This window comes from Opisthocomus hoazin, chromosome 1 (genome assembly GCF_030867145.1).
Source record: "Opisthocomus hoazin isolate bOpiHoa1 chromosome 1, bOpiHoa1.hap1, whole genome shotgun sequence".
Taxonomy (NCBI): domain Eukaryota; kingdom Metazoa; phylum Chordata; class Aves; order Opisthocomiformes; family Opisthocomidae; genus Opisthocomus; species Opisthocomus hoazin.
Window position 1 is genome coordinate 37622791 of NC_134414.1, and position 21236 is coordinate 37644026.

The 21236-nt window shown below is 38.8% G+C and overlaps 1 protein-coding gene across 3 annotated transcripts in view; it reads right to left on the bottom strand.

Moving 5' to 3' along the window:
* The window catches only part of DGKH (diacylglycerol kinase eta), a 173978-nt gene that overhangs the window by 11386 nt on the left and 141356 nt on the right, over positions 1 to 21236 (bottom strand). For 2 of the 3 annotated variants that reach the window (XM_075422439.1, XM_075422457.1), the window contains 9 exons: positions 18905 to 19012; positions 15639 to 15752; positions 15215 to 15349; positions 13929 to 14095; positions 12269 to 12374; positions 10934 to 11026; positions 7610 to 7729; positions 7151 to 7259; positions 5616 to 5746 (listed from right to left, as the gene is read on the bottom strand). In XM_075422439.1, the coding sequence (XP_075278554.1) occupies positions 5616 to 5746; positions 7151 to 7259; positions 7610 to 7729; positions 10934 to 11026; positions 12269 to 12374; positions 13929 to 14095; positions 15215 to 15349; positions 15639 to 15752; positions 18905 to 19012 (1083 nt within the window). The remainder of the gene's footprint in view (positions 1 to 5615; positions 5747 to 7150; positions 7260 to 7609; positions 7730 to 10933; positions 11027 to 12268; positions 12375 to 13928; positions 14096 to 15214; positions 15350 to 15638; positions 15753 to 18904; positions 19013 to 21236) is intronic. The other variant, XM_075422450.1, reaches the window with a different exon arrangement.

Sequence of the window (21236 nt, forward strand, 5' to 3'; positions counted from 1 at the left end):
GCCAAAAAAAAGAACAATCTCCCCCTCCTCTCTAACACAGCAATCAAATGCTTGGTAGGATGTGCTGGATTAGAGCTTCTGTCCAGCCATGTCACTTGATCCGAGGCCCTGTGATGTCTGTTTTAATCAACAAACACACACACATATCCCCAGTTTCTCAAGGGAAAGTGGATGTAACAGCTACAGGCATGTAGGACAACTTCCCTTCAGAGAGCAATACAAAAGGTAAGCATTTGTTTTTCATTCCAAAAGGGTTACGTCTCCTAACACGGATCTTCCTGATTAAAGAGCCGGAAGAAAAATTCTCAGAGACATGACAGCCACATCCCAAAGGAAAAAGCGCAAGCGTCAATCTCCTTGTAGCCACCACTAAGCAATCACGTCAGCTGAAATGTTTCGAATATTGGTTTCTGGGACCCGTCTGCCTGTGAGTGACAACAGACAAGAATTTTTTGTAGCAAACCTCTTCCAGTATTAATAACAGCTTCAGCAGCATCCGTTTTCAATTTTGACTTGTCCAGTGACTGGGGGAGCAGAATGGGCTGCCCAACTGCGCTAATAATCCCTGACTGCCCTAATGAGTTTGCAGCTCAGTTTGGTGGAAATCTGCTTCCCTCATCTGTAAAGCCCAGCCTTGAAAAACTCCTTAAAATCCCTGGGATAGTGATGTTGACCAAGTGGCAGAGTCAAACACTACTTATTTGTAGAATACACCTTCTGTAAATAGATTGTGATTAAATAAAAAAACCTTAGAAAAGTTTCACTATCTATTTTTCTGACATAGAAATCCTTTCATTTTAATAGGAAGATTTTCCATTACAAAGACATTAAAATGAAAAGAGTGTAATTAAGCAGCTTGAAATAATTATTCTCATACAGAGTGAAAAATGAAGCCATATATAATATTCTGTACATGCTCTACACAAAGACTGTATCTACCCTCTACAATCACAGAAACATCAGAAAATCTGTACTTTGTATTAATTAAAAGTGTTAGCATGCAATTAATTTTGCATTTCTTCAAAGGAATAAAAGGGTGGTAAGATGAGCATGAATTAATTTTTTTAACTGTAAATGTAGCACAGCACAGATTCACATGTGGATTAATTTTCAGAGAGTGAAGACTGAATTCTGGTTACATTACAGATGAAAAAAAAAGCTGATTGTTTCTTCAACTGAAAACTATCCATCCTACAAACACATGACCATCCTTTACAGCGCTCTGGCACAACAGTGTCAGCATTAAAGAGTTCAAGATAGGGTCAAAGTCCCCAGATCAAGTGCTGTTCATAAAACTGATGTGAAAACAACTCCTGATCTTCCACATCACATCAGTTTATATTTTGTTTCCACTAATACATCATCTTACATATTAAAAAAATGTACTATTTTTTAAGTTAAGAGAAATGATGTAGGTAGTAGTTGTTCAACTCCTCCCACAATGACAGTAATATTTATCATTTTAGATTTGGAGAATATTTTCTTTTTTATGTTAAACTTAATCTTCCAATGAACCAAAAATACATATGACTATTGAAACTACTGAAATAGCCTCGATGCTATGTGGAGGAAATTCTACATAAGGGAAAACCCATAAGGATACTTTCCAAACCAAGAGAAGCCACATATGTTAGAGGTCAAGAACTTGCAAATTCTTCAGAACAAACATTTTTCACGAGTAGAACTTCTGTTGGATAAGCAACATAGTGAGATGCTGCCAAACTTCAAAGATCAGAGGAAAGAATCATTTCATGAAATTCCCAGAAAACTCAGCCACTTTTTCCACCAACCTTTACCAAGTATCGTCAACAACGCCTATGTTTCAGGGCCAAGAGATTTCGGTTTTATTACCATTCCAGTTGAAGTTGCTGTAATGCAGATCAGAACAGCAAGTCTCAAGAGCCTCATCACAATTTTGGGGACTCTTCTGATTAATTCTGCCACACTTCCACACTTTTCCACTTGGGAAAAAACCCCACCAATAAGACAAACTCTGAATTTTTATGCTTCTGTAATAGTTTGGTTTGGAGGAAGTTAAAATTTATGCATTCCTGACACCAGATGCTACCTAGTATTCTAAGTTTACTACTGATACAAGAAAGTTTGCAGAAATTCTCTCATCTCAGACTACGAGGATCGGCTACAGCAGCATATCATGCCTCATTCAAAAAGCAAGATCCCCAAAGATCTCTGCATTTTTGTGCATGCATGAGTTTCATCATGCTCTACATAATCTGTCCATATTTAACTGGTATCTAATTAACAAAAATTCAATTTCAGTAAAATATGGTTTCGAAGACAAGGCTCTAGCCAGAGTCTGTGGAAGAAAACAGCCTTTCTTCTTCCCCAGCTACAGCCTTAGAACTACAGGATCACCTCTCCTTCTGCTTTCCCTAACCACTTTGCCATCTCTAGGCCTTTGAGCAGGTAAGGCTCAAAAAATGCTGAAAAAGAAAAAAAAAGGTTGGGCATGAAAAAGCTGATGAAAATTCTTACAACGGCTTTCAGGGGTTCTTCATCTGCATTATATTACGGTGATTAGGCCCCTGTCTGCTTAGCCAAGAACCCATTCCTTCCAGGTTTGCCCACAGATTTTGGCCAAACATACCATCAATGTAATACTACCAAATAATTTATATAATATTCCTTAACATCTTCCAGATGAGAAGCCTACCCTATTTGCATTCCCAGTGTCCAAAGCCATATAGCATGCCTGAAGACTAACAAATCTTAGAAAACATTTTCCACGCAAGAACTTTTTCAAAACTCTACTGCAAAACACGGAGATGAAGTGCCGCAGTCCTCAGCACAGGCTTCACCTAGACTGACGCTGCTCATCAAGCTGACATGAGGCACGGAAACCCTTTCTCCAAGGAAACCAGTGTTGCTACGGAGCTCTAAGGAGACAACACTCTCATCCTAGCAAACGTGTTGTGGTTCTGATTACTGCTATACTGCATGCATAAGAACATGGTTATCAATGCTAAGAAAGCCAGTATTTATTCCAGAAAAATCAGAGTCTAGTTTTCAATTAGTTTGCTCATAAAATAAGGTTAAAAAAGAAGTCACAAGCTCGATTTCTACAGTTTCTACAGCATAGTTTGCAATTCACCACCCATCCTTTCCTCAAGCAAAAGAAAATCACATGGGTGTAAAATTCTGAGATTCCCCTAAGCAAAATCAGGCCTAGGAGGCCAGATAAAGGGTGTTACTGCAGGGGCTGGGTGGAGAGAGGTACATGGTCCCTCTTGGAGGTGTTCTCCATTTGTCAGTCGCTCACACGGAGCTAACTGAATGGGATCCACAAGCTACGCAGAAATATAATTAGAGGTGTCCCATTCTTCAGTCAACGCATTGATCTATCTCAGTGATGCATGCAAAGGAAGAGAGGTTCATCGAATCCTTTTCCGTACTGCTTTTTATCTCTACTTTTGACCACGGGAAGAAAGGTGGGCCCAGAGGATTCAATTAAAACAGGCAACGATTTTTCCTGTTGCAGACATGAGAAGTAATAGAGGTAAATTTATTGCACGTAACTGAGGAGCTCGTGAATCGATGGCGAGCCCGTGTAGCTGGGCGGGAAGCACAAGCCTTGCCCTGGAGGAAAGGCGGTAGAGACATGATAGCTCGCAAGAGCACCGATGGCTATCGAGCGCAGACGAGCCTAAGGGAGGAAAAACGAACAGGGCAGCGTGTAATGTGTTCCTCGTTTCCTAGGTACCACATCACACATCTTGACACCAGTTCAGGTCACTGGGCAGAAAACTGCAGGCTCCCTGAGCCGTCTTTAATTAGCTCCTTGCAGAGATCATGCCGTGTATGTAATGAACAGGACGAGTGCTAAACTGTGCTGTTTATATTCAGCATTGCTCCAGAGTGCAAGCCACGCTCGGCCAAAAGCCTGGCCTCCCTTTTACGAGCAGCACTGCTTTGGAAGCTCTCAGCATCTGCTAAGATAGCAGGGACAGATAGTCCCTAGATAGAAGGGACAGTAAAAGTCTGTCTCCCTGTAGGCTCTATGTAAGACAAGCTTTTAGATATTTCAGGGCGTAGGCCTTTGTGATGGGGCTTTATTTATGCTGAATCAGCACGAGTCTTAGCAACAGGGATAACGGGTTGATGATTACCCTGCTGCAGATATTTACTCAGTCGAAGTGCCAGTCTTCTGGGCATGCAGTCAAATTGGTACCTATGAGAAACAAGGCATGGCCAGAAGTCTCCATCACTTATTCCAACAAATTTGACATCTTGATTTTTTTTTCTTTTTTAAGATTTCTTCACATTTTAGCAAACCCGTGCATTGTGTGGTGCTGAGTTTCCCAGTTCAGTTTTAAATTTGTTCAGTGCCCATTCAGAACAGGGACTTGCAACATCCATCACTGGAACATTGTGGTGGATTGCTTGGACAGTTCTCTATTGCTAAATTTTTGGAACTATCCTGAAAAAAAGGAATTTAACTTCCATGGAAAGAAGCTTAGGCAACCTAATACCAAAGGGTAAAATAAGACACAACAGCCAAGCAGATCATCTCAAACAAAGCTACCTTCAGCAGCTGCATTCTACTGCAACAGTCACACAATGCGAGCACTACCTTATAACTTCTGGATTTCATACTGTATAAGAAACTTTACAAAAAATGGCACATTTGTATGAAAGTCTTGCCTCTGTCTGGAGACTACTGCACTGTGGCTGGAGAGATGACTTGCACTCTAAATGTAAACGTTTGCAATTTATACAATATCCTATTTCCTCTCTTCTGTGCTAAAAGCAGTTGCAAAACACATTATGAAGAACTCATTACTACTGAGTTCCCGGAAAAAGTAATGTAATGAATCCCCAAAGATACAGCCTCTATTACATATAATGGATGCACTTAAGTCATTCTTGAAAAAGATCAGCAAGCTCAAATAACAGCCTCAGACTGCTTGGTAAGATTTCTCCCTGCAAAACTTAACAATCTGACCTCAGAGGAAGGAAGTTTTACAATTCTGGAGTCAAAAGAAAGTGCTCTTGTTTAAACCTATACAACTAAAATCAGGCAGAGGTTGGTCAGGGACGAGAAAACCTATTGCGAAGGTGTACTTTGACACGTAAACAGCAATGCCATGTAAGTCCACGGCTGCAATTTATTGAGCTGCTTATCTTTCTCACACCCACTATATCCAACATACATCCAATAAATCACCTGAAGCAGGTCAGCTGCTCGTAGCTGCTGACCTTGCAGCAGATAGATTCAAAATTATCACCGGCTTCAACGACCCACACTGATCCTGTTTAACGGAAACGTGAACTCTTGAAGATAACATTACATTACACTGATGTCAGTAAGATATCAAACGTGCTTTCCCTATGCCTTCTGACATTAACTATAACACTATCATTCTACATAAAGTGCAAAAAAATGAAATTTCAAGTAACACAGATATTCCTGGTTGCGAGTACAAGTCAGCACTTCAGAAATTCAGGCGAAAGGAGAGAGCGTATTAGTTTATTGCATATTTGCACAGTGTAAGCCAAGCTACAAGCACATAACAAGTGCAGGGAAAGAAGAAAAGTTGGTTGTTGTTTTGTCAAAGAAAATGGTCAATAGCAGAAAAGTAGCACAAAGGAAATACCTTAAGATCTCGCCTTTCCAGATGTAAAAGCTCAGAGCCTCGGATGTCATGGCTGATGAAGATTTCTTTGTACTCTCCCAAACTGAGCAGATCCAGCCAAGCAGCAACTTCATCTGTGCCCCATTTTTGAACTACCAAAGTTAAGAGCAAAACCCCCTTAATTTCTACATGCTCAAATGCATCACAAGCAAAGGTTAGGCCAAAGAGAGTGGAAAACAGAGTAGAATTGCCGTGCTAGCAAAGGGAAAGGTTAGAGGTGTCATTTCCACAAAAACTGACAATTTCCTTTTTACATGCAGGTTACAGGTTAGCAGTTAACACGAGAAAGTATCTAAACAAAGTTGGCGTTCTTTGCTTTGCAGCCATGCTTTCAGCTTTACTCCAGTTTCTTCAGTAAAGCCTTTAAAACCGCACGTCCCAACAAATTCACATTAAACCACCTTAAGATCTGTGACGCAAAGTCTAGTGTTGTTCTGCTTTACACCATTAATTTATTAGTAGTCATCCAGGGAGAGGAGAAGCCTTCAAAAACTAATTAACACATAAAACTAAAATATCAGCCATACCTCAAATTTAGCAATGGCAGAAAGCAAGTCTGGATTTAATTAACAGATTCTAGTATTCTAAATTAATGCAACAAGTATTCTTTAAGCTACCGTGTTACATAGGCCATTAAGAAGCTCTCTGTAAAACATTGTTCTCTAAGGTTAGTTGCCCACATTAGTCCTAATGAGATGACAATTATTGAACAAACCAAATAGTTATGCTACTTATTGCTATAATTTTGCAACTTCATTCAATGCTGATCAGTTTTATGATGAAGTGAAATCTGAAGTCTAATCTGAAATCTGAAGTCTGATCAACAACTGCAAGGTGTTGCAGATTATGACCAACTGTCCATTAAAAAGATAAAGACGTAGAAATAGTTTTAGGACCATCTGATCACTGATTTAACTCCTGGACATAATATTCAGGAAGTAAATTCATGGATAAGAGTGGGAAGAGAGGAGAGTGGAGTTTGTTCAACTTCATCTAATTAAAAAAATCAGTATTGACTATCATGGCTTTTTGTTTGATTTGTCTCACTTACAGAAATTAAAACCCATCTGAAATTTAAGAACAACTGGTTAATTAAACCAGTGTGATAAAGCTATTGTGCATCTCCTGAAACTATCCTAAAAAACCTGAACTGGAGCTTCACAGGGAAGCAACGTGTTTACCTATGGCTTGTATTGCTATGAGTTAATCATATGTAACCACCAGCAAAGACACAGGTCCTGTTGCATGATAAAACTATCTCAGTATTTTCGCAGTAGTTCTTCGGTTCACTTGGAAGTCTTGGGGTCCTATTGAATACTTTCTAAATGCACTGAAAGAAATCTTCATCCTAATGAAGATGCCAGTTAGCTCAGTTGCTTTTCGGTTTGATTTTACTCTTAGGTAGAGTGCATCGTGTAACCTCTTACCAAAAAAACCCCATAAAATCACATTTTCCCCAAATGCTACTATTTTTCTTGTACTTTCAAAACACATACCAGGCTGAGGGCTGGTCTTATGCTTCTGAACTTTTTCTTTTTTAAACTTTGGCACTATACGGAACACTGTACTTTTGTTGTTTCTTTTAGCATAATCCAGAGGGGGATCCTGCATGAAAGAAGAGACATAGTTACATTTAATTAACGGAAAACAACAGTTAACATGCTTGAGATGGTAATTCATAGTTAATCTCAATCTTATTTCCGTAAAGAATAATGTCAGGATTTAACTCTGAATATGTTTCATTTATTAAATAACCATTCAAAACCTTTACGTTCACAAAATGGAACAAAATACCAAAAAAAGCCCTAAGCTTAGATGCTTGTTCACAACAGACACAAGTGACCCAGCATCACAATTGAAATTGCCTCTCCAGATCACGAGGGATTCTAACTTACTCTTCCCTATCGAAAGCAAATGAAGTTCAGTTAGAAACAGGAAGTATTAATCAAACTCACCTCATCATCATTTGGTTGAAAAACATAATAAAGCCACGGAATCTCAGCAAGTTTTCTCAACTCTATTTCCACACTGTGCAAAGCATCAGACAACAGTTCTTCATGGGGAGCTTCTAACTGCTGTTCATAAACAGGCCAGAAAAATAATATTTTTAGCTTTATTAAGATATAACTTTTAAATTTGGATATGTTGTTACCACACAAACAGATAAGTACTTCATGGTGAGTGTAAACAAACAGTGAAAACATATAATCTTTCAAAATTAGATTTTCCTTCAGAGACACATCAGACCACCCTGACACTACATTTAGTATGGTCCCAAACACAAAGCGATGACTGAGACAGCTGAGACTTTTGATGCAGCCCGGCTGGACCTAGCTGTCAGTCACTGTCATCATTCACCGCACTCCTGAGTCTTCATAGAGCAAAAGTTATCAGATAACACCAATACTAGAACACACTAGAAATGGCAACTACCAGCACAAGGGAGATAAAACCTGACTGTAAGAGCATGAGACTGGAAAGTCTTTATCTGAAAAGTGGTGTAAAAAGATTGAATAGATAGTAATAAGCCTGAGTTATTATTTGCAATAACATATGATAGAGCACTCTCTCATGGTCAAGCAAGAGGAAATGGATCCTACCAAAGATGTTCCATTGCCAAAGGTCTCCCAGTGGTGATACAATACCTGCACTACCCTTTCTAAATAGGCGAGACATGGAGCGATAGCCACTGCTGCTGGCTGAGGGTGGGAAGAATGAGGACCAGGCATGGGAAGAGGGATGTGATTGCTGCCCCAGACAGGAGACAAAAAGCCAAAGACATCAGTGAAGGCCAAAGAGGAAAAGAAACTGGTCACAGTGCAAAAAGCACGGGACTTACTGACCTATGGGAATTTGGCTCTATCCAGACTTTGAGAACCCTCCTGGAGGTATCAGTTTTCCTTAAAACCCCAGTCTGAGAACTATTCTGCAGCTGCTGTGCAAGTCGAACCTGCAAGGAATAGGTAAGGCTGGCAGCTGATCACTGGCAAAGCTGTTTTGGGCTTATCTGGGGTTGCTGAAACACCATTTTGAGGTAAAGAGTTGAATCCTGGAATGAACTGCTTGGAATCACTAATAAAGCAATGTGAAAATCTATTTCTCTCTTTGAAGTAACAGACCCACAGCAGTGCAGAATATCCTTTTGAAAGGATCTAATTAAGTTATATCCCAGTGAATGCATTTTTAAAATGGAGTTGTAAGAGAATCTTTGATCTCTGGTGCTGGAAAAAGATTTTGATGTCGTTGGGGTTTGGTGATAAATTACAAGCCCCCATTAATTTATCCTACCTAACACAGACTTCTTTCCTTTGCTTCACTAGTTTGCATATGTTACCACCTTTCAAAGGAGAGACCATCTTTAGTAAGATGTCGCTGTTTAGTATAGTACTGCTGGAAATACAAGCTCACTCTTGCTATCGTGTTCTTTTCTCTTCTAAAGCTCGCACCATTCAGTGGCCGTTAAGCAGACTCTGATCTTTCTTTTACCTTCCTTTTTTTTTTTTTCAATTCAAACAGTTCAGTTAATTTGGAGTACAGTGGAAGACGCACTTGTCTTTGAAGAAGTACAACTTTTCTCGTGTTTTCATTTTTTAAAAACTATTTTATTTAAATGAATGAAGCTAAGAGTTATCTCTTTCTCAACAAGCACTTATCTAATTGCTTGATTCTTGAAGGAAAACATTTTGCCTGGGGACAAAAACACTCTCATCTGATTGTCAGAAAGTGTATGCATTGGCAATACTGCTCCTGAAATAAACCCAAAACAACAGTGCAATTCTGGTAAAGGAAAAGTCAGCAATTTAGGATAAATTGTCCTCCTACAACATCTTGGAAAAGCTTCTTATTTCCAAGATGGAAATTAACACTATGAATGAAACAGTGAAAATAAAGGATTTTTTCAACTCCTTCCCAAAGGAAATTTTTAATACAAAAGTATTTGATTTCAGTGAGCTCAGATAACTTCATGCAGTTGAAATGAAACATTCTGTCATAACTCTCCCTTAATACATTAGAAAATTGTGCTCTGTTCCAGACTGGAAATGCTTTTTAAAAAGCAAAAATGGAAATAGTGCCTTTGGAAAACATCTAGACAAAACAGAGTTTTGTTTTTTTTTTCCAGCCATAACCATCTGGGAGATTCCAAAAAACAGCTTAATTGTCCCATCTGACTTCACTGAAAATCGTATCTATAGCTAATTCACCATTTGATGTCATCTAGCTAATAGCATTGCATGAACTTTGTTAATCATATCTTACAGGAGGTGTCAGGAATCACAGTTTCCTTGTATATGTATTTACATTTCTTTTGCCTCCTTCAGAAGCCATAACAGAAAGACTCAAGAGCTTGTAAATAGCAACCAAAGAAAAAGCTTACCAAGTAGTATATGCAACAATGGCATCAATTTACTGCTGTCAGGAGCTTTGATCAGAGAAAAGAGGGGTGAGGGAGAACTGAAGAGGCGAAAAAAACTAGAGAGGAAGATATTAAAGGAAGAATGTCCATCTTTGTCATAGGAGAAAGGTAATTTGGAGAACAGTGTATGATGGCAGCAGCTGATGCATTAGGCAACACCTTACATTTCATCTGTCTCTATTTTAGTAGAGTGAGGGACCAACATACAATGTCACATATAGAAATTGTCTAATTATACATCCAGGTACAACAATTTTTGAGCAGTCTTCATCATTTCAGGCACAGAAACACTAGCCAAAGAAGCAGATGCGAAGGCTTCAAATACCATCAGGGGCTTACTGAACACTTACCAGTTAAAGCTTATAAAATGATTCCTGCCAGGTATCAGAACATGGGTGAGATTTAGTTGCCCAAATTAGATCTGTAGAAGCTGAATGTATAAGTCTGAACAGCTCTCACCCCAGGTTCTCTTTAAACTCTGAAGGGGGTCACATAACAAAACTCCAGAAGTTCTCTTAAAAGCTAAACCTCCAGAAGAGGATTTATCTTTTTCTAAGATAGGCCTCCAAGACAGCTGAGTGTAAATCAACCTCAACAGGGATACTTATTTCTCTCCACTGACTATTAGAAAGAAGAGCCCAGGCAATGACCTTTTAAGTATCTGTAGTAAGATGGATGCCAGCCTAGGACTAGAATTCATAACTCATTCCGATACAAACCACAAACGCAGTGTAATATCCTCCAATCGGCCTCACAGAACTTCTTGGAGCATGACATAAATCCTGTGCTAATTTAAAGGATCAGCAAAGAACAAATCACAGATAATCTGAATGAGGGAATGAACCCATGTATTTTGTGACCTTACCAAAGGAACTCTTCCTACTAGCAGAGATTCAGTTTCATTATGTAGGGCCTTCACATTGACAGCTATCTCCGTGGCAGTGTTTCTGGTAAGGCTCTGGGGAACAAGAAGCATAAAAGTTATTTGAAGTGATGCAAGTCAGACTGAGAATAAGTACTGTGGGCTTGCAGCACAGATCTCAAGCATCTTCTAGGAGAAATACATCAATTTAGCTCTGCATTGACAACTTCTTCAGCACTGAGAATAGAAAACAAAAATGTAGTATCTATTTACTGTCTTTTCCCCAACTTCATTTAATATGACCATATATGATCCTGAAGATCATCATGTGACCAGCCACCTGTGAGATGAATCCATGATTTTTATGGATGACAAAAGCCAGCAGAAAAGTTGCGGGCGTATTCACCATATGTAAATTTAGGTTAGATACGGACAGCCACTACTTAATTAATCTTTTTTGGGTCCAATTCCTGAAAACACCCAGATTGTCTGGTGTGAACAGAGAAACCAGGAGACTCCTTTCCCCTCACCCTCTTTGCATTCTCTGGAATGCACTTGGATAACAATTAAGCATGAACATTTCTATGGATGCATCCACAAGAATTGACCTGTATGTACTAACAGCATCTTTGTCACGCCTCCACTCTGTGTCCGGGGACATGTCTACACAGTTGTCTGCAAGCAGAAGTGAGCTTACTATCCCCCTTTCAACTGCTCACTGCCCCCTGCAACAAAACCTAGTAAGTCTGCACTTTAAGTGTCATTAATGTCGCTTTCTAACGTCCAGCGTTCACAGAAGAGACTAGCAGCTGGGGAGGACACCGATGAATGCAGAAACTGTATCTTCTGCTTCCTCAGATACCATATCGATCCAGTGCCAGAAGGGGACTCTGCTCTTTCATACTCTTCTGTAAAAAGGCTGTTCTCCTAACTCCCATTCCCAGCATTATTAACAAATTTCAGAATCACTGAGCATGATCTCTACCGAATTCATCAGCTATGCAGTGTCACCCTACACGTGTGAAGGGCTGAGACGCCTCGCTGCTGTACAGAGCAGCCCCTTCAGAAGCAGAAGTGACTTTCCCTTTACTTTCATCTTTAAAAAGTGGCAAAAAAAGGGAGAAGATACAGCATACACTCACCTGTTAAGCATTTTCATTTAAATTTGAGCATGTGTACAGTTTTTGAGGAGACTTGTTTACCAAAAACTTCAAGAATTACCATCCAACTTGTTTTAATATGGGGATAGGGAGTACAACACGGCTCCTGCGTCACAAGCTTATGCACATAGATATTACAGCTTATTTACTTATACATAAATCTCTGTTCTTCCTTTACCTCAGGAAACCTTGGGTTGGCTTTATTTAATGCATGTGAACATGCATTAACAGCATGAGCAAGCTCCTGCTCCAAGAGGCCATGTATTTTTGCTGCTTCACAGATTCTACAAAAATATATAAAAAAAAGAGAAAAGTACTTCTTAGTTCCTTTAAAGAATAATTCTTCAGAGCACATAACTTTATCAGATGAGAAAATACACAAAGATACCTTTCACAACACACTTTTAAAAAAATATAGTCCTTTATAACCAAAGTTGAAATACAAGCAACACAGAACCTCATATAAATGATATCCGTAACACAGATTATGTGTTCTGCTACGAAATACTGAGACACATTTGTTTGTCTTGGAACACAAATGCTAAGCAAAAATCATACCAAAAATTGTTGGGGCTATTAATTCAAATAAACTACAGAGGAAAACCCTAGCACATTAGGATAAGTTACTTGAAGTTATGTTAAAAAACATTACACCTTTTTTACAAGGCATATCCTTCAGATGTGACATTAAAATTGGCTGCGCCATTTGAGATTATGGGAGTTCCAGCTGTAATTACCTTAGCACCATCTTTAGAACTGTAAAGTTTTTAAGCTGTCTTGGCTAAACTTCACTTTTGGTAATTTATAACCAGAATTATCCTTCTGTGTCTACTTAAGTCATTAGTACAGTATATAAAAAAAAAAACTGTAGTCTTTTAATTCCTTTCTTATCACTGCAACTCAACACATACTCCAACAATTGATTTTGATGCTTCAGATAATTTGTTATCATGATGAATTGAACAGCAGTTTTACAAAAAAATGCTTTTCTTAGAAAAAAAATTAGGGTTTTTTCCTGTGAAAACTGAAGTGTCTTCTTTATTAAAATACTTGCATCTCAGGAATAAAGTAGTTCTTGCAAATAAGCAAGGCTGTGGGATCAGTTTTATACCATCAGCTCACAACCTTCTCAACCCATACAAATTACTGAAGCGTCCAGGGGCACAGAGATGAGGATTTTGAGCATTGCGAATGAAACAGAAAGCTGCAATAACAATGAATGAGATAAATGGATAAATTCAAAAAGGTATGGAGATTTTATCTGGCAATTTGAGTTCCTTGAATGTTAGTGTGTTAACTGTTTACTTGTACAATATTTTAAGAAAACTTCCAGGTTTATTGAAAAGTGCTCATCTTTTAGAAACCGTTGAGTAACAAGGCTTTAAGGAGAAATAAGGTCAGGAGAAGTTAATGTCAGGTGGATGCACCCACACTGTTGGCTTCTAAGGTAGAATTCTAAGGGTTTGGTTTTTTTTCAAAGAAATGTATTTTTGCTTTTGCATAAAACAAGAAGTTTCAATTAAAAGGCTCTCTGCAAAGAAGCTTTCCAGTTTTCCATTTCCACTGCTCCTTCTGAAAACTGGTTTTCACAAGAAAAAAAATACACAAACACACAAAATTACAGGAATACCCCAGAAAAGCATACATAAACAAGTTGAGCCTTGAAAATAAGATATAAAATAAAATAAAATAAAACAAAATAAAATAACTGATGTGGCAACTAAACGTTCATCAAAAAATAGGGAAAATATATGCTTCTAAGTCTATGTATGCATTTGCGTGAATAATTCAGTCTTGGTGTCTAGGTTGCCAAACCAAACTTACTAATTTTATTGTACCTGGTAATAAGTTCTTCCGCAGCTTGTGAGCACAGCTGGATCTGTGCAACTTCGTCTTCTGTAGCCAATTCAACCGCCTGCTGAGGGTACAAGGGAGATCGAATGACAGGTTTACAGGAATCATACTTCTGTTTGTCTTCCCAAGACTTCAGGGTGTTTTCAAAGGCCTAATCAAAATGAATTATACATTCAGTTCACAGCACTTGGAGTATTCTTACTTACCTAAAAATTTTAAATTAATATTTTATATCAACTTTAACTGTTAATTTAATAAAAATTTTAAAATTTAATAAAACTTTTGTTAAAATAAATTTTAAAATAAACTTTTAAATTTAAATTTTATATAAATAATACAAGCTGTATAAATAATAAAATGACATTGAATTTTTTTAAACTTAGTATAGCGAATAAGTCACTGCTGAAAGCTCACTCTCTCTGTCTCTTGCCTCCCTGTTATCCTCAAAAAGTGTCTTCCAAAGTAAGAACACAAAGACAGTAATAATACAAGCACATTTTGTGCGGATAGCAAGATCCAAATCAGAAACTAATACAGGATTCAAACCTAAAAAATGTTGAGAAAAAAGTAACAGATTTGCTAAAACAGAGTTCAAATGCCATTAACTCCATCCAGTTAGCAGACGGAGTGCTGAGGGGCAGTTACGCCTTTCACACAATAATCCCAGACAAGCACGAACTCCCCAGTGGCTTTCTGACAAGGTTCTGCTTGCGTCTCCTCTGTCTGAGTCTGGGTCATGGGGAGAGGGAGGATCAGGAGGACGGAGAGAGACAGGAGAGAAATCTGTGGAAAGTTATTCTGAACAATGGACGTTACAGAACTTTGCTATTTTGTCAACTGTGCTAAAACTTCCAGTACATGATTGTGCACACTACAATTCGAGAAGCATGAGAAGAAGGAGAAGAAAAGAAAAGGAAGAGAGAGAATTAGAGAAATAAAGAAACAGAGAAATAAAGAAATAGAGAAATAAAGACAGAAAGAAAGCATATAAAATATTTTGACCATCCTCCTTCTTACAATATATTAATAAGAATACAAGAATAGCCCCAATAAAACTGATAAAGCTAACAAAGCTGTGTCACTTATACAAAAAAACAATTTTCTATCCAGCTTATTACAGAAATTATATCACTGTAAGTAGTTATATAAGTTTATTAATAGGTATAAAACATTTTTGTAAGCACTGTTTTGTTCATGTTAAAGCTGAACCGATTTATTACAGAGACCAATGTTAGTAACTGTATCTCATAACACACTTTCTGCAACATACTCTGTCTCGTGTTAGCATCTGAGCTCTGTTTTTGTGTATGATCTTAATAACTCCCGGGGGCTGGATCCATGCCTCTCCATCGACTTGCACTGGAACCCCTTCATCACCAAGTATGGTGATCTTTACTGACCGACACTGGAAAAAAACAAATACGTTATTTTACAGAGCAATAAATACTCATGAAACTGAGGGGCCACCTGAAACACATTGATGACTAGGAGCTGGGGCTTCTCTCCAGGACTGTCTCAAAAATGAAGCACTTTTATACTCCATTCATCATTGAAGACGATTTGTTACCCGTTAAAATTCAAACAATGTCAGTGCTTTATTAATGTATAGGGTGGTGGTCACCAAGAGTCCTGCTACTTGCCAGCATCCCAAACTGCTGCCAACTGTGTCGCGTGCTTTCAAGTAAGAAACAAACCTGAGCTATCCTGTGGTGCTGCAGTTTGATGACTCTTGAAACTGCCATCTGCATGCTGCCAAATACCGCAACGACTTCCAAGATTTTATCGTCGAACGATGGAGCCCCAAATATCTGAAAGGTAAAGAAAATATTCCATTTTCGATGGTTGATGTAGTGCTTAGATTGCATGTTCAGTGAAACACAGATTCACTTACAGATTCATTTTCAACATTTAAATGCTCTAACTTATTTACTGTAGAATAACTACGCTGTCTCCCAAAAGTCATAGGAGACACCACAGACAGGAGGCAAATACTGCTTTAAAACAGCAACGCTAATAACATTTCAGATATCTGAATGACGAAGCATATCCTTATATAGGAAGGATGACATGTTTCAGCATACAGACTAAGAAATGTTTTTCAAGGCAAGATGAAAGGCCAATTCAAATCTCCGCTTGGTTAATGTACTTCATATCTGAGAGGTTCTTGAAGTTAAGAGGAGTAATGGTGGGGTTTTTTTCTCAGAAGTGCTTATCTTCTTATATTCTGAATTCTCTGGAAACGAACGTCTGAGTCCATGCTTGGCTTTGTAAAACGCAGCTTTCATACTGAAGAGGATCTTGGTTGTGTTGTATGCAATTATCCACTGCAAATATGAAAACCGCTTCTGCATGGAACAAACATCCCAATATCCAGCCAAGATGTTGAATTTCCATGAGCTTACAAAAAGCACAGGAAGTCTCGTGTCTGCCACTGCCACCTGGTGTCCTGCAGGGAAAGTCAGCCATGCCACAGGACAAGTCTTAGGCTGGAATTCAGCTGGGTCTGGCAGGAGACACCATACTAAGGTCACTTGCAGCTTGACCATTTCATCTTGATATGCAATAGGGAGCAACGAGGGAGAAAAATCAGCAAGAGAAATCACTCCAGTAAGAGTTTAATGGGTAGAAAGATCTCCTCTCTGAGCAGTACTCGGACTACCTCAGTTGGCACCGCAGGCAGAGTGAACTGTATCAGAGACACCCGAGACTAGACTGGAGAAAATCCCTGAAAGCAGCTCACAAGACACAACCAGACAGGCCCTGCCCCCAAACAGAGGATTTCCTGGAGGTGAAGAACAAAAAGGTGCAGATCCAGGGCTGTGTAATCCAGATAGCATCTGCAGCAACGGCTCAGGGAGGGAGAAGATGGGGAACAGGGTGAGGGACTTTGGTCCCTGCTGCCCAGCAAGCCAGCGGGAGCCTTTACACCAGTGCGGTGAGCGGTGGCTTTGGCCAGGAGGCTGAGGAGAGCTTCTCAGGGAAAGGGCTGCACAGCACGACACAGCTGCCATTGTTTAGTGCCACATCCAGGTGGCACTTCCCTTCGGAGCGTCCCAGGATTGCAGAGATAGGTCTTGAGTAGATGAGTGGCAAAGAACAGAAGTGCAGTTTTACTTGGTCTGAAGTGTTTTGAAGCAAAAGGTTTCTCCATCTGAATTTTTCCTATTTCCATAGAAATTTTCCCATTTTTCACACAGGGATGTGAATGTCTTGAAAAGAGAAAAGACGGTAATTCTGTTATTCCAAGGTAAAAAGTATGAAGAGTCCTTGATCCGGCTTTGACAAGTATAACTGACACCTACAGGGCTAGTTCTGCATGGGTTAAGAAAAAGTAGTTGTAAAATGGCATTTATTTTGTGCTTCCATTTTAGCAAAAGGATGGGCAAGCCACAACTCCGTCTGCTGTGTCTCTCTACCAGTACGACATAGCTGTACTGAAAACCAACTTTTTTTTTTTTTTTTTTTTTTTTTTTTTTAATAAAGGCAACCAAATCTCTACGGGGCAACATCCAACAAACAATTCCCTCCTTTCCTGTTGCAGGTCATGTTTCCAGCCTGTCTTCTGGACACCAAAAAAGCATGCCTAAACAAGCCCCGCTCAAGTCGGTCGGCGTGCGGCTGCCATGCTTGGCTCCTGATAATGTTTCAGGAATAGCTGCAGCTGTCAAGGCAATGTCTCTCTTTCGTCCAGATAAGCAGACCCAGCAGCACTTCAGACCACCACCATCTCTTCTGATGATCGGTCAACAAACAGGTCACTTCGCTGGCACATCTGATCACCACAAGACCAAGAATATCAGTAAAACTGCTCCAAGACACACGCGCTTGCTGTATACCAGTAGGACAGCTAGGACGGATCTTCTCTCAGTGAGGGAGGCCAGGGAGAAGAATAAACTCCTGAAGAGGAGCTGAGCAGATGTCAGAGATGCTTTCAAGTTATCAATATGAACATGGAGTATATCAAAACTTTAGATATCCATAGCCAAATACAAACAAAACTGCCATCCTGTGACATATACCAAAAAGAATAAAAGGACATTGAAACATGTTTAAATATTTTTGTTATTTTTATATGTATGTGTATACATATATGTAAAAGCAAAGGATAATGACTCACAAGAAACCAAAAGCATTTTGGCAAAAAAATCCTGGATTGTCTACACTAAAATCAAAAGCTAATTTGCAGCTACAGTTTTAGGTGATTCAGACCTCACACACACTAAATCAGGACATGCAGAATTAGGATAATCTGCTAGGAATTACAATTGTTGCACTGTGCGTGAAGTGGATGGCAGCAGTAAAACTGCTCCAGGTTGTAAGACATTTAGGTATCTGTGTAGTGTAATGTTTTTTAGGAGATGTGAGGAAGAAAGGAAAAAAGATATCTTGAAATATTTTAGAAGTTCGTTGAAAATAATATTTAAAAAACAGATTGCTACCCCTGCTAAATTATCAGTCATTAAATGCATCAGTCCTCCTTTTCTGAATCACCATCCCTTAGTGCAAAGCCGTTCAAAGAACAGGAGGAAAATTCAGGTATAAACCATGAGTGATTATCCTTGTTCACCTTGCTTATTGTTAGAATATCAAACAGGAACTGAGAAAACTTATCTACAGGATTCTGTAAAACAATATAGAGAGAAACTATTTGTGTGTCTGTTTATAAAATTAGTTTCTAAAAATACCCATAGAGCCATTTAAAAATAAAAAATCATTAAGACTTATTATGAACATTTTGCTGGAATGGACACAACATAAGGCAACAGAGAGTGAAAAATCATGGGACATATTTTCAGTAAAATAATCAAAAAGACAATACAGCTTAAACTGAAACAGCCTCCCTGAATAAGAGCTGCTATCCAAAATATATGCTGCTTCTACTAAAACTAATGAGAAGAGCAGTTCATGGTACTTATTGCTGGTTTTGCCCAGAAGGTTACTTCTTTTTAACGTTACTCACATCATCTTCTTTGGTTCCACCCCAGAAATTAGTCCCACCAGCATAGCTGGGAATGTTGAGCACAGCTATGCCCTGCAGACTTGGAAGGGGGATGTACTGTCCGTCACACTGTAATGGATAAAAGCTCCTTCAGTATATAAATAATGTGATAAAAGCAATCAGCCATTTTTAACACATGAAGCTTCAACAGAGCAGGGGAGGGCAGAGTCATTACTAGGTTTGACATGAGACGATTCCCTCCATGGTGTGAAGCACTTCTAATATAATCCTCTTCTCCTCAATCTTAGCATCAATTTTTGCAGAGCTGAAAAACATGTAGATACTACATGCTGTAGTACCTACTGCAGAGGTGTTCCATGACTCTTCAAAGAAACATTTGCACATTCTTTATTGTGAAATTCCTCATGCACTTAGACTGTGCTCTATCAAGGATTAAAAATCTTTTTGCAAAAAAAACTGTCTCCCTGAGTAAGATCGCTACAGACATGACAAAAAGCCTAATTTACCCATTCAGTAACTAGTCTTCAATCCTATATCGGCATTCTCAAAATTGCAATACACTTGTTATTTAGGCAAATCCATTAAAAGAGGGAGGGAAAAAAAAATATCTAAGAATATTTCTGGCATAGCCACAAACATGTAGTTAAATGTAAGCATTGTTAGCATTGGATGCTTGGCTTCCTGTAAAAATAACTCACTTTCCTCTCAAAAGTGCAAAGGCAAATCTAGGAATGACCACACAGTTGTGGACCCTGGCCGTGGGCAGCAGTTGTTGATTTTGCAGGTAAGAGGTCACTCCTATGACCGACCATTCAGGCCTTCTTTATTAGCACTTCATCCTCCAAAACCCATAAGCAACTCCAAGTCCTACTCAACACAATCATGGGACGACGTAGCTCACTCTCACCCTGCTGAAGTCCAAGAGTAAATTTACAGACATCAGCGAGATCACTCCTGACTTAGAGCAGTACAACAGCCTGCAGAGGTGAGCCAAATGATCTCCAGCCATTCAGCCGGGAGTCAAAACTGCAGTCCCACAGCAGTGCCATGAGCGTAGATTTGAAGCAAGTTGGAAATACGAGGTCATAAATGCTGGCTTCAGGTGTCACTTTGGGGATCATACACTTGCAGGTAATGTTGCCTTTAAAAAAAGATTGCTAGATGACCACAAGTTACCGGTTCCACAGAAGGATCTTACAATTATGCAAATGAAATAGAAATCCTCAGGAAATAAGGACAAAATCTGTAGCAATGTTATCAGGAGGAGAAAAATATGCAGAATTATTTCCTGAATGTGCTTAGTGCTCTCTTTTTATGATTTAATCTCAGCAGCAAGACCGAATTTAACATTTTAATCAAAATATGACAGTATCCAAAATATGCTGTGATATTAATAGGTGCTGCCCAGACATTTATATCATAGTAGAGGTCTGCCTCGAATTCCCGAAATCGGTATTTTTAATTTTTCAATGCCATGCACTTCATCACACATTTTAGCATAAGGCTAATATTAATGCAAGGCAATACTAAACATGAAATTTCTACTTTCTGGTTTACTTCCAGAAATATTCAAAAATAATTATGGAAAGGTCAGGTTTGAATGCTTCATTGAATTTTATTTGAATCTTATTCCAAAGATCCTTAAATCAGAATTCTATCTGCAGCACACATAATCTTATTTCATTATATTCCCTAGCTACCGCATAATTGCTTGATAATTACTCAATCTTTAGATAACAGCAATCTCCTGCTACCAGACAAAATCTTCCTTAATCTCAGAGGAGAAAGAGTTCTAGTAACTTAAAATTATTCTTTCAACTTAACAAGTTATCTTTATATAAACATCATGAACTTCCACATGAAATGGTTAACATGAAGTAAAAAGAGAAATTGCGTATGTTCTTGGTCAAAAATCCAGATATTCTTTGGGTGAAAACAACTGTAACCATTCCATAGTCCTTTTCTGCATTTGGTAATCATTTCTATCTCCTTTAAGTTCCCAGTATCGTGAAGAAGACTTAGATTTGACATTAGAATTTAAAAGAAAAAAACCACCATCTTTAGATAATTTACACTGCATTTGTTGCTGCTGTGATAATATGTTGCTTCTTTTGTGTGACTGTGCCCAACATCTATTAGCGAAAGTCTCTGCTGGTGTAGATGGAGTCCTGTGATGCACACTCAGAATCTCCCCTCTTCTGTCAGGAATTTTTGACTATGATATCTGTGTGCTCTCCCTGTATGCATAACCAAGCTTTCAGATAGTTTAAAACGAACCTGAAGGATTAAGACTCCTTACCTCTTTCCTTCTGTTTAGTGTATGTTGCTTTCT